This window comes from Scardinius erythrophthalmus, assembly GCF_964197995.2.
Source record: "Scardinius erythrophthalmus genome assembly, chromosome: 5".
NCBI classification, from domain to species: Eukaryota; Metazoa; Chordata; class Actinopteri; order Cypriniformes; family Leuciscidae; genus Scardinius; species Scardinius erythrophthalmus.
The window spans coordinates 26942870-26956260 of NC_138225.1; the positions used below are offsets into that span (position 1 = coordinate 26942870).

Sequence of the window (13391 nt, forward strand, 5' to 3'; positions counted from 1 at the left end):
TCGTCTGTTGAACCACTGCGTGACAGAAAATATATTTTTTGGATGCATATTCCTGTAGTCTTAGAAGAACTAGTAGGGTTATACAGAAGTAGGTTGATAAGTTTAAATATTTTATCTGATCAAAGCCTGCAGTGCAGACTAACAAGGGAAAAATAATTGACTTGCTTCAAGGACCCTAACTTTTCCTTTTCTACATACATTTTTAACATGTGGGTGATTCTATAATTGGAGATACATTTTGCATTTCAAAAAAGTTAAAGAAAAAACTGCAGTCACTAACAGAAATTCTTTCCAGTATGTTATTGAAAACATACCAAATATTACTAATTCAGTGCTTGCCAATCACATAGCTACTTCATTTTTTAACTTTTAGTGAAAAAACAGATTTCTTTATAATATTTTTTGTCAACTCTGTTACAGACAAATTAGGCCTTCACCTTTACCTTGGTAACAAAATTTGATGGTAACATAATTGACAGTTTTAAACTTTTTAGCCAAAAACCAAAAAAGCATAAATGCTAAGAGCACATGGCACTAATGAAATGATGATGAAATGCTGATTAAAAGACTTTTAAACAACTCACTGTGATCAGGGATAAATTCTGTTTTCCTTTTGATATTGTGGTAACAATTTAGACGTTTTACAAGACATAATACACTCTTGGTGTAAGAACTTTTTAGATTAAAATATTTTGTGAGAGAGAGCACACATACCTTTCAGGGCATCAGATCTTATCAGTGAGGGAAAGTGACATAGTTTCCTGTATCTTACACATGTTGTGGGAGATAATTCCACCAGTTTAAAGGCAAAGTATGGTAACAGAATTGATGCAAGATTTATGAACACACATTTTTATAAGATAAAAGTTCTTTTTTAATCAATTTAATATTGTATAATTAGGAAAATGCCTACACAATGATATACATGATGGGAAAAAATACACTGACTATCGGACAACAAGAAATCATGATTTTCAGCTATACAAGAAACTTTTTACAGAAAATATTATATTGTTATGGCCTGTAACATTGACAATGAGTAACAAATTATTAAAACAATTACAAATGTAACCTTTTGAAAAAAGCACAAAGAAAATAATGACTTTGGACACCAAATTGTACCTGCAATTATAATCACATGTATTCTGTCACCACTGGTCCTTTGAGCAATCAGGTTTGGGGTTTTTCAATTTTTTTTTTTTTTTATCCTGTAAATATTTTATATTTGTTGGCAGAGACTTACAACCTCTACTATCATATCAGGGGGCCTCAGGATTTGTTCATTGTACAAGATTCCTGCAAGCTGATCAAATATAAAGACTGATTACATTTTTCTATAACACGTTAATATTGTTTAACAACTGCAGGTAAATAAATTAAAAAATATATAAATAAATTACAGAAAATAACTGATTTTTTGACGATCATTTTCTTTCATTTTAAATTGCACTCAAATCTGTAAAATTACAGTTAATATCTGTAAATTAAAAATTCAGCTGTTATTTTAGGTATTGTGACATTAATGACAAATTCCAGTAATTCACATTTTTATACAGAAAATTTACTGTATTTTTCATACAGAATTTTTCCTGTTTTTTTAAATTACATAAAAATGTATGTAAAATTACAAATATAATCTGTAATTAAACAGTTACAAAACAGTTAAATGATAAAACAGTCAAATGACTGGCAGCAAAAAAAAAAAAAAAACTGTAACATTAAAGTAAAACATCCTAAATCAAATAAACTGAAAAAAAGAAGGTATTTCCTGAATTATCCTGATCATGTATCTTCATTGTAAAACAAATCGTAAAAAAAGGGTCAAATGACTGGCAGCTACGGCTGCCAAACAAAAAACATAAAATTAAAGTAAAAAAAGCTAATTTAAATAAAGTGCAAAAAAGTTTAACAGAAACATGGAGCCCGATCTCACGGGAAAACGTACAAATTCTACGAGGTGGCTTATTCGTACGAATTCATACGACCTGGCTCGTACGAATTAGTACGATTTTTGCAAAATCGTACATATTTTACGAATTGGCCAATTCGTGTGAATTCATACGAATGACCTACCCCTGACCCCGCCCCTAAACCTACCCATCACGTGGGTTTAGACAAATCGTACAAATTCGTACGAGCTAGGTCGTACGAATTAGTACGAATTAGCCAACTTTTTATCATTCGTACGAATTCGTACGAATTGGTCGTGAGATAGCGTTGGAAACTTGATGTCACCATGATTGAGATCAGTATTTGCTTTAGTTGGGCTCATGACCCTTGGGTTTTTAACATTAGTTTTTCTCAGGCTGCTTAACCTGTGTTATTGATACACATTTGTTATGGCAATAAATGCAGGAGAAAATGTCATCAAATGATGTTGGTCACTTATTGGTGATGTTATAGTCATAATATGGTGACCTGATTCACTGATATGAAGTCAAATCTCTGAATATATTGGCTACATAATATATTAGAGACTTTAGTTTTATACGTCATAATCTTTCACATCACCCTTATAATATTGTGGCATCAGTATTATAACAATCCGATATTCTGAAATGTAATTATATATATATATATATATATTAATATATAGAATCAACATATGAATCTCAACAATGGTGACAATCAACAAAGCTTTTTTGTGACTTTAGTAGTTTGTATTGTGACGAGTTCAGCTTTGATTAGAATTTTTTTTCATTGTCACCATTGTTGCGATTCATACGCTGATTCTTGATGTCTGTGTGAATCTATATGATCCTGTTAAAACACTTTCTGTATAATGACTTCATAAAATCTGGAGTTAACTTTCAAATCTTAAAGTTAAAAACTGAAGGGTCAAGAGCCAAACTAAAGCACTTTATTATTTTCAATAAAACATCAACTTCTAAACCTCTGTTAATTCTCAATAAGAATGTTAGTATGAAAGAAATAAAGTCTGGATTGTAATAAGTGAAGAACATGCATAGATCTTGAGAGATCTGTTAGTGTTTAATGTTTTGTTGGGATTTAAAGTGTTTCTGTATGGTCTGTTTTGTGGGTCACCATTGTGCTGAAGAGTAGAGCCTGTGCTCCAGGATGAGCAAAGAAACATTGATGCAATGCTGCATGTTGCTTTATTTAAAGAGAACTGTGTAGTTGCTGATGCAGTGACATATAGTCACAGTAAATCATGCGTGTAGTTCACTGCAAAATAAATGTTTTTAGTAAAAAATCAAGAAATATATGTGAAATTACTGTTTTTCTGTATAACATTTAAGGAAAATTTCTGTAGTTTTTTGCACTTTATTTAAATTAGGATAATTTACTTTATTTTTACGTTTTTTGTTTGGCCGTCATGGGTGGCTGACAGTCATTGACCGATTTTTAAAGATTTTTTTTAGGTGTAATAGAAAGCTATGGCTGGGTGGTAACCAACTGTTACCTTAAAGAGGGATTTCTTCCTGATTTAACCTATAAAAACAAATTTTGTTGGTATAAATGAATGTAATGTAATATAGGTTGGTTCATATTTTTGATGTGAATAAAGCCAGTTAATTTAGATGTAACTAAGCTTACCACTTTTTTCAGTGCATAAGAATACAGTAGACTATATTTGTATAAAACATTAACAAAATGTTAATAAACTGTCATGTTACATTTTCAAATGTATTCTCCCCGGGAAAGATGCAGATGGAAAACTTTACAATAATATTTTCTCGTATAAAGAATAAAGGCATCGATTTGTTTTTTTTTTAATATTTTATTAATTAATTTTATTCATATTCTTTGATGAAGTCAATGCAAAAATAGATATCGTGCAGCCATCTTGACTTTTCTTTTCTGTCATCCAATCATAACCCATTACAGAGCAACAATGAAAGTGAAAGGACTTTTGCTCTGACAGAGACACAGCCAGCAGGAACAGTAAGTAGACCCGATGCAGTCTGCAACCTAGACAAAAATATGACAAACATTGCTTGTCTTTTATATGGCTATATATGTGTGTGTGTGTGTAAGAGTGTGTTTATCAGTGTTTTCGAGAAGCATAAACATAGTGCTAAGTTTAATGATTGAAAACCGTGTTAACACAGACGTTAGGCTATATTAAAACTATTGAGAGCTGAAAGCTGAAATCTTTGAAAACGGTTAAAGCTGAGTTCAGACTGCACGATTTTCAAAGTAGTCGGGTCACTGTTCTTTTCACACTGCGTGACTATCCAGGGTAACATTCAGTTGCTGGTGTGTTCACACCATAGACTGTAAAAAAATATGGACGTAGTGTCCGTGACTTCACCCCACCGTAGGCTTCTGAAGAGCATTTTTGAAGCCTAAAGTGGGCGGAGCCGGCCGTTGCAATCTTGGCCTTGCGTCACTCCCGGATAACAGAAAATGGGCAAAGAGGCTGAGAAATCACCCAAATAGCTCGACGTGATCGAGTTAGCTCAGGCTGTTAACGGCTATGGGTATGCTATTGACAGTAGTACCAAGTCTACGACTGCACAGGGCCTCGCGCTAAAGTGACACTTGATGATGTAAAGCAAATTAAAAGTTCCTGTTTTTGCCCTTCGAAATATACTAGTTAAAAGACATGGCTATAAGTGAGACTGTGTATCGTGATTCTGTACTATTCTGCTAGTTGAAAATGTATTATGCAGTAACTTAATATAACTCTGAGAGTGAGACAGTGATTTATGTGCATACACGTCAGTCACTTTTTTATAGTCTATGGTCCGTCAGCGCGGATATCGCTCGTCAAGTTAGTAGAGAGCTTATTCAGTCCATTTTAAATTCTGATTTTGGCCGCCTCTCAAATGGGTTAAACCATGTCCATAGATATATTGCCTATGAATTTCAAGTAAATGCGCTAGAAAATCCGCGCTCATTCATGGATGTGCATTTATTGCATGAACGGAGAAAGCGCCGACACCTGCATGATTTCATCTGACGGTAGCCTACATAAGCATATTATAATCTATATCTGTTCCGTGGGAGCAGAACGAACGAGCCTTTATTGACGTTTTTAAATTTGAAAACTCCAAAAAGCAACGAAATTGTCAGACATCCATATTGCATGTTCACAGAGGAAAAGAACTGAAATACAGCGCTGGTTGTTCTCTCGAACGATAACTCGACGACAACGACGGAATCCTAAACCGTGGGCGAAGTAACTTAATGGGTGTATTAAATTGTATGAAATAATCCCGAAAAAAAAGCACAAACACTGCAGAGATGGCAAGTTCAGCAGCAACATTTGCTGAGGTGAAGTGACGGCTAGCATTGACATCAGCGACAACCCACCTGTCACTCAAGTGGCCACACCCTTAAATGCAGAAATTTAAATATTAATTAACTAAACGGATGAGTTATAAAAAAATGCACCCCCCTCACAGTTGTTATGAAGGGCAAAATTAGCTGTATAGACCAAAGCCACATAGAGATCCAGGCTGTAAACATGTTTTTTTCTGCTGTAAAGTTGGTAATTTTAACATAGGGAAGATACAGATTTGACTCACTTCTGCAGCCAGCCCAAGCGGCCAGTTAATGAATTGCAGTTTAACTCACTTCCGTGTTGGTTTCAAGAGAGAGAGGTTGCCGCTTGGTTCACACTGCACGATGCATCGGCGACAGGAGGTTTCACACTGCATGACTTTCAGGAGGAAGAATTGCCGACAACTTCTGTCTGGTCCGCAAACTACGTTTCGCAACCAAACACACGCGAGAAGTGATAAGGAAATAGCGCAAAATCCCGCGTGTGTAAGACCGCAGTTCTCGCGCGAGACTGAAATTGTTATTAAAAATGATAGCCTGCAAGAGGCTTGCGATCCAAATTATCTGTGCACTGATTTGCAGCGAAAAGGAGAAAAAGAAAAACATATTGTATGAGGAAATGGCTGGGAAGACAAGGGGAGCAAGGACTGTGTGTTCTGCAAAGAGAGATGGGGGTAAATAAATAATTTTGCAATTTGCTGCTGTTGCTGCTGGTCAAGCAAATGTTTGTGCTTTGTTTCTGTTTGATATAATTGTAAATATATCTATTAAAATACTGATATTGTGACTATAACTCCTCCCCGGACTCCCCGCTGCTCTGTTTCTTGCTCTCTCATTGGCTGTCGGTCATCGCCGATGTAGTTTTCAGTCAGAACACTTTCACACAGCAGGATTTTGAATCGCAGACAGGTCCAGATATTTAGCATGCCAAATATCTCACGAGCGTCGGCGACTTGTCGGTGATTCTCTCAGATCGCGTCTTTGCTCATTCACACTGCGTGATTGTCACTCGCGTGAACGAGCACCGATTTGCCTGTGATTTCGGGCATTTGTCGGCGATTTCTCAAAACCTGTCGGCGAGCCAAAATCGGGGCTAAAATCGTGCAGTCTGAACTCGGCATAACGAGTAAAAATGGTCTTATTACAAGATTTTGAGAATGTTATTTCTTTGTAAAATACATGATTTCATGTTACAGGTGTTGCAAGCCTATTCGGTTGTATTTTTGAAGAGAATGAAAGTGAAAACGATAAAATTGTCGTTTGTGGTTGTTTAATTTTAATATAGGCTAACAAAAGAGGGCAGCAAGCAGCACGAGACAACAGCCTGACTCACTGATTTACTGTATTTAAGAATGATTTTTCTAATTTGTTCATTAATTCATGGCTATTTTGTCGAGGAAAAGCTAAAATATCGCTTTGCATATTATTTATTTAGTTTTTTCTTAATAGTAATTATTAATCAACATGTTTTTTTGTTTTTTTGTTTTTTGTCTTGAGGGAAGTAGAGGCAAGACCATTAGCTCCAAACACTGTTATATGTTTGATTTAGGCAGCTACAGGAAACTACCAGATTCCTGAGCAGGAGTGGCGTCTGATGTTTGGAACTGGAATGTATAATTTGTTGGCTGACAGTGTTATAGTCAGTACAGGTTAACACAGGATAGATCCTCCTTAGGCCTGTTTTCACTAGATTTTAGATTAAGCCAGGATTTGGCCTGAGTTAAATGAGCTTTTTAAAATGTGCCTTAGGAAAAAAAAAAACATTACTGGTGTGCATCTTGAGACAAAACGATGTCACTGACATTTTAATGTTTAATTGCTTTCAAGTAACCTTGACCTAGTTATGTTTAGGATAGGGTTATAGTTAGGGTGTGGTTGGACCTTCTAGATCCATCCATTATGTCCAGTTAGGGGGAGCTGGACTTCAAGCTCCACCCATTGGCACTGCAGTGAGCAGCCTCTCAAAAGGCTCATTTGAGATGCGCCTCGCCTGAAATTTAGACGAACGTATAGGTGGTGAAATAAGTGCGGGCAAGACAGACAGTTCTCACTTCTCATAGTAGACTAGACATCTATAAGATCAAAAGCAGATATCATTTGATTCACACTCATGTGCTGTGTTTCTAATGACAATGATGTTCTGCTTATATGAAAATAAATATGATGAACAAGACACCCAAAGTACTTATGTAATTCCACCCGAAAGACTTCAATTCCATTCATTTTTGATGTAATAGCCTACTGACATTTATTTAAGATTTCCTTTTTTCATTTTTTATTTTTATATATATATATATATATATGTATATATAACAACAATCACATATTCCATAGAGAAAACACACCGTCACAGACTTTTGGGAATATTCGTACAGAATTTATACACATAAAAACATGATGTCAGAGTTTCAAAATCAAACATTTTAGAAGAGGTTGTTTAAACAATTAGCATTAAGCTGTCATTTATAATGGCATTCATAAATACAAATAAACAGGTATTAAGCAAGGCACATATCAGTTTAAATAAATTAATTAATAGTAACAAAAAAGTACAGAAATACAGAAAAATAAGGTTACGTCTTCATAGAAATTTGCCCAGAATCAACATTACATTAATAAAAAAATATTATTTTTATCTTTCTTTTACTTCTTTTAATAGTCTTTTTATCATCCAACAACATTCCAAACATTTTAATGCTTTGATTTAATTTTGATCACTGTACACGTTTAGCAAAATTAATCACCAAACATTTCCAAATCTGTTTTGATTGTAATTGCTTAGATTACCTTATGAAAAGTGTCAAATCAAACAATCAGGTGATAATCATAAGTGAACTTAAATTTGTTTCAGGTGAGACTAAACAACACTCAGATAAGAAGTACAAAAGACTGATTGTGTAAGACAAAGAAGGAGAAGAGAGAAAATGGTAGTTTGTCAGGATGCAATCATTGAAGGTAAGATTTTATTTCTGTATTGCACTTTTTCTGTATGGCGTATATCAATTTCAGTTATTGATTGCAAGAGATTGGACAGGATTCACATTTACTCTTTTATAGTTGGTCTGTCAACAAATTACAGTTTAATGTCACTGCGGAACAACAGAAAAGAAAATGACAACACATGAACAGTATAAAATTAATATAAAATTAGGGATTTAAAATTAGAAAGATAAACAGGAAGGAAACACCCCTCAGGCAGAACTATGCATAAGAAGTAAAAAATAGAATTGGGGGGTCCCTCAGATATTTTTATTTTAGTAAAAATAATAATAACAAATCTGATTAAATGCATGCAATGGATACAGTAAATTTCGTGAATTGATTATTTACAATCATTTATTTTAAGTTTGTTTATAGGCTAGTTGCCATGTCTCTTTAAAATGTAAACGCCCCGCCCCACATCTAAAGAGTGCAGATGTCATGCTGCAGTAACACAGGGTTTGTGATGTGAAAATATTAATGGAACAACACAATTGTTAGATTCCAAGGACATCAGTGAAACAGGTTATTTCATAATGATTATAAAACCATCAACAGGTAACCATCATCACCTGATCTCATTTCACTTTAGCTTTTTTTGCTGCTGCAAATGTGTTTGACAAACACACTGTCACAGCGGCCAAAAAAAAGACAAAAGATATAATAAGAGTTAAGAGCCCAACTAATGGAAACATTAATCACTGTTATGGTGACTTCAAATGAAACACATAGAGTTAATTCTCAATAAAAACTTTTGTAGACGTCTGACAGAAATAAAGTCAGTCTGGTTAGTAATAAGTGAAGATGGTAATGCTGTTTGTGGAGTTGTTTAATCCTCCTCTGCTGAGATCTTCAGAGATTTAATGTCTTCTTTAAAGGCTGTGGCTGAAGTCAGTTGTAGTTCTTGTGTTTCTGCTCGTCTCTTTTTCTGTTCTCTTCTTTCCTTCAGCGATTCTGCTTGTTAACAGGCTTATTAAGGCTGAAATGACTCCATATTTAATATACACCGACTTTGTGGCTCAGATAAGGTCCAGTTCTGGTTTATTTCTTTGCTCTTGGCTGACATGTGGCATTGCTATGGCCTGCTTGTGGCCCAGATCTGGCAAACAGGAGTGAGCCGCCCAAGTGCCATCATTCCACGCTGCATGTGGGCCAGATCCGCATTCCACAAGTGCCAGATGTGGGCCGGATCTGGGGCGAAACAATGTTGCTATCTGGGCAGATACATTTTTTCTACGTTTGTAACACATTATATATAGTTATGTTCATTTCTCCATTTCAGTTTGTGGGAAAAGAGACTGAGTTTATATATATATATATATATATATATATATATATATATATATATATATATATATATATATATATATATATATATATATATATATATATATACTAAGTATGCATTTCTGTTTGAGAGGTCATTTCTAATTTGAGATCGTTATCCCTGTTTCTGAAGAAATTTGATGCTTACCAGTACTTACCTGTCCTGAGTTTTGGTTTATGTCTTCACCCACTGGTTCCTGAAATAACTTTGATGTCTGTTATGGATGAATGCTGAGTTGACTTTTGAGAATCTCCGGGACATGCCTTTGTTAAACTTATAAACTATTCCAAAGACTGTATCCTGTTTGCCCAGTTGTCCTGCACTCTTTGAGTAAAGCTCCCGCACCTGGGTTGATACCTATCCACATCATTACAGCCTAATAGTATTTTTCCATACTTTTGCTGCTGTTTAAGTAATAAAAAAGTTGTGAAGATAGATATCCTTTTGAAGTTACTGACTGCTATTTTATCACTGCTTTTGGAGACATTATGAAATAATTATTCCTGTGCCACTGTTGAATCTGACAGTGATACCATCCAGTGAGTCTGGAAGCCATCTGATTATTTTCTACTGAATTTGAGACATTTCAATGTATTTTGAAGTCACTTGCTTTTACGGGTCTTCAAGTGCCTTATAGGTAGTGCCCTGGTATATTTGCCATAAGTTGCCCTTTTGGGTCTGCTGATTTGTCACCCTAAATCCATATTACTTTAGTAAGTAATTTAAAAGAAGAATTATATAATTCTTTATCAAGCGTTTTAAATAAATAATATATATTTATGCATACTATGATCAAATATATTGTATATTTTGTATAAAGTGTATATTGCGAGACTAACCAACCCCCCGCCCAAAAAAACTTGGGGACCCCCCATAAGACTTGACTCAATTCGAGCTCTAAAAATACAAATGGATGGAAATCTTCCACCAATGTTTTAGCCGAAATGATATATAGATCAGAAATACTGTAAGATTGGTCCGTGTCGCTTCAGTTTTTTTTATACCAAAAATGCAAATACAAAAACGAAAAATTTAAACCAGACGGTCATTTTTTTTTTCTCCTTTTTTTTTTTGTGTGTAGCTACTTCATCAGTAGATACTTTTGCTAAATTGTGACTTCAGAAAGCCAGGAAATCTAACCTAACCGATTTTCTATTTTTCCAGTTTTGGTCTTGTAATTTGTGATGTGGGCTGTAGCACGGGGGTGTGGCCATGGACTGTAAAAAGACTGAACATAGAGGACGACCTTTTTGAACGGAAGTGCCATAGTTTTTATTATTAATATAATAAATGTGCTAAATATAAGGCAGTCACGGACTGGTCATCGCGAGCAGCCGGGAAAAGTGGAATTTGGCACATTTTCCAGCTTGTCTGTATTTACCTACTTATTTGTTATTAATTCATTTTATTAATATACCTTACACACTTGGTCAGGGGATGCATTTTACAGTACAACCACGAGATCATCCCAGTTAATTTTCAGTGGGATAGGAAGCAGAAGGAGGGTAGCTCGCCAAGATCCAGATCCTTCATGGGAATCTAGCATGAAAGATAAAAAGACTTCCAAGCGAAAAATACTAAAGATTAAGTATATATATATATATATATATATATATATATATATATATATATATATATATATATATATATATATATTTTTTTTTTTTTTAGATAGGCGGGCCAGAGTCCAATTCATCTATTTGAAAACATGCAGTAGATACATACAATAAACCAATAATGTAATTTGTTGACCATAAATGCATTCAAAATGGTTACATTTCATATTTAGACTATTTTTTAACAGGAATGAAAACGAGGCTGCATAAAGATTGAAGGATAATGAATTGATTAATAAAATAACATTTTAATGAAAGGCTAAGATGTAACTAGTTAAAATGCTGAATATTCTAAATTGTATTCTGTTCTTCAACTGTTTTATCTTTCCCCATCTTTTTTTGGACCCAGATGAATTCAAGAGAAGTCTTCGTGATAAAGTATCTGGTCTGAAGGAGGTCAATTCCCTTGAGCGATGTGAATTCATACTGTTTTTCTGCACCATTGTTTCTCGTGCTGGAACTGACATTGACGCTGCTGTGAAGTACATTGATCAAGCTACAAATGGTGAAGCCAGATTAATAATAAAACATAATTAATTAAACTTAACCGATTTTTTTTTTAATGATCCAATTAACAGTCCACTTTTATCTGCCCTACAGGTCAGTTCACGCCAGTCATCTTGGTGATACTCCATTCTACGTTTGACCCTGACAAATTTATCCCAGACAGCAAGAATATTTTAAAGAGACATGACATATTTGCAGTGGACTGTCTGATTTTTGATAACGAGTTACTGAGATGTCAGAAGAATGACAATGCAATTGCTGAAACTGCACATCACCTCAATTCAAAGGTAAACATGTTGATCACCATGGACACTTTTCACAAACTGCGATGATGTGTTTCCAGTTATTAACATAAAAATCTAGCAAAGTTTTTATATTTCCATTTTTTTTAATGTACATTTGTAACACTATACTTTTTTATAAAAAATAAATACAACATAAAAACAGGGAGGGAAGGTTGGCTAAATTTGACACCTTTTTCTCTTCTGACTGTTGTAATCAATCTCTTTATATATTTTTCTCGTTTAGAAACTTGTGGAAAAGCTATCGTGTATTTTTCTTTTCTTTTGCTATTGCAACAATCAGGAATGCAATGATCATATTTGCTGTATAGAAGTTTACCCATTCATGACAACTTCCACTTCTGAAACCAGCAAATGTGTGAAAAGGGTCCAAAGTGAAAGATGAATGTGTGTTTTATTGTAGTTAACACAAATATATTCATATATTAATTTCCCTTCCAGAAATTGACTTCATATTATATCTTGAGTAGTAAGTATTCCAAGCTTTACATTCTTCATTCTTCAGTAAAATGTTCACTCTTACTATGCAATATCGTAATTAATTATAGTTATAAAAATAAATGAAGGAATAAAACAAAAACCTATGGTATTATATTTTATATAAGCTGTCTTTCATTCTTGCAGAAGATGGTGGAAATCGAAATCCATCCACAGACCAGAGTGCTGAAAATGGCAGACTAATCACTGATGGAGACTCAACGTTTAAATTCCTTTGTTGCACTTGTTACTCTCGTTACTCTCGTTGGCTTATTGCTCTTCTTGTCCTTGTTATCCTCATCATGTTGGTGCTTATTGGATATTTTTTAGGCAAACAGCTTTGTTGTTAATTAATCCAGTGCTAATTAACATGGTCTGCCTCTCATTTAATGAAAAATGAAATGAGCATTTTGTGATTTTCAGCAGTAACTGTCAGCTGCTCAAATTATTCTATAATGTCAACAACATACAGAATATCACCAAAACTGCATGTATAGTAGACAGCATGAAGAGAATTAAATTTTGAATATAAATTAGCAGGTAACTGGTTATATGATGATGCTTAGAAATGTCTATGTGAGATGTGATTCTATAGGAAAGAAGTATGAACTTCACTTTTAAATAAGTGTTATTTTCAAATTTGATAATGTTGCATTTCATTGTTCAAAAAACAGCCTAGCCTATAAACAGCTGTTTCTTGCCACTTTTTATTCATGTGTTCTTTCATTTTTCCTATTATTTCTGCTTTACTCAGTGGACTATTTCATTTCCTTGTACTTCCACATGTGCATGTATACCTCAGGACTATACCAATGTTCTGTAGATTTATAAGTATCTCATATATTAACTCTTGTCTTGTTGACTGGCCACTTAATAAACTATTTAAAGCTGACAGAGAGTCTGTACAAATAACTGCCTTTATTGGCTTAACTT

At 34.2% G+C, this 13391-nt stretch overlaps 1 protein-coding gene across 2 annotated transcripts; it reads left to right on the top strand.

Moving 5' to 3' along the window:
* Nucleotides 1-3841: 3841 nt before the first annotated feature.
* LOC308690759 (uncharacterized protein) lies at nucleotides 3842-13391 on the top strand. 2 transcript variants are annotated; one of them, XM_081365439.1, is made up of 7 exons: nucleotides 3882-3906; nucleotides 5833-5924; nucleotides 8102-8205; nucleotides 11522-11677; nucleotides 11773-11966; nucleotides 12423-12450; nucleotides 12606-13391. In XM_081365439.1, exons 3-7 carry the CDS (start codon nucleotides 8175-8177, stop codon nucleotides 12806-12808), a joined length of 612 nt encoding a protein of 203 aa, XP_081221565.1. In that variant the 5' UTR covers nucleotides 3882-3906; nucleotides 5833-5924; nucleotides 8102-8174; the 3' UTR covers nucleotides 12809-13391. The 2 variants fall into 2 exon arrangements, with proteins under 2 accessions (XP_081221564.1, XP_081221565.1); XM_081365438.1 differs by lacking the exon at nucleotides 5833-5924 and having other exon boundaries at nucleotides 3842-3906.

Bases quoted from the DNA above. Each gene is read 5' to 3' on its own strand.
- LOC308690759 (XM_081365438.1), top strand. From the start codon at position 8,175: ATGGTAGTTTGTCAGGATGCAATCATTGAAG. The intron at 8,206-11,521 runs GTAAGATTTTAT...TTTTGGACCCAG, and splicing joins TCAGGATGCAATCATTGAAG to ATGAATTCAAGAGAAGTCTT. The intron at 11,967-12,422 runs GTAAACATGTTG...TTTCCCTTCCAG, and splicing joins CACATCACCTCAATTCAAAG to AAATTGACTTCATATTATAT.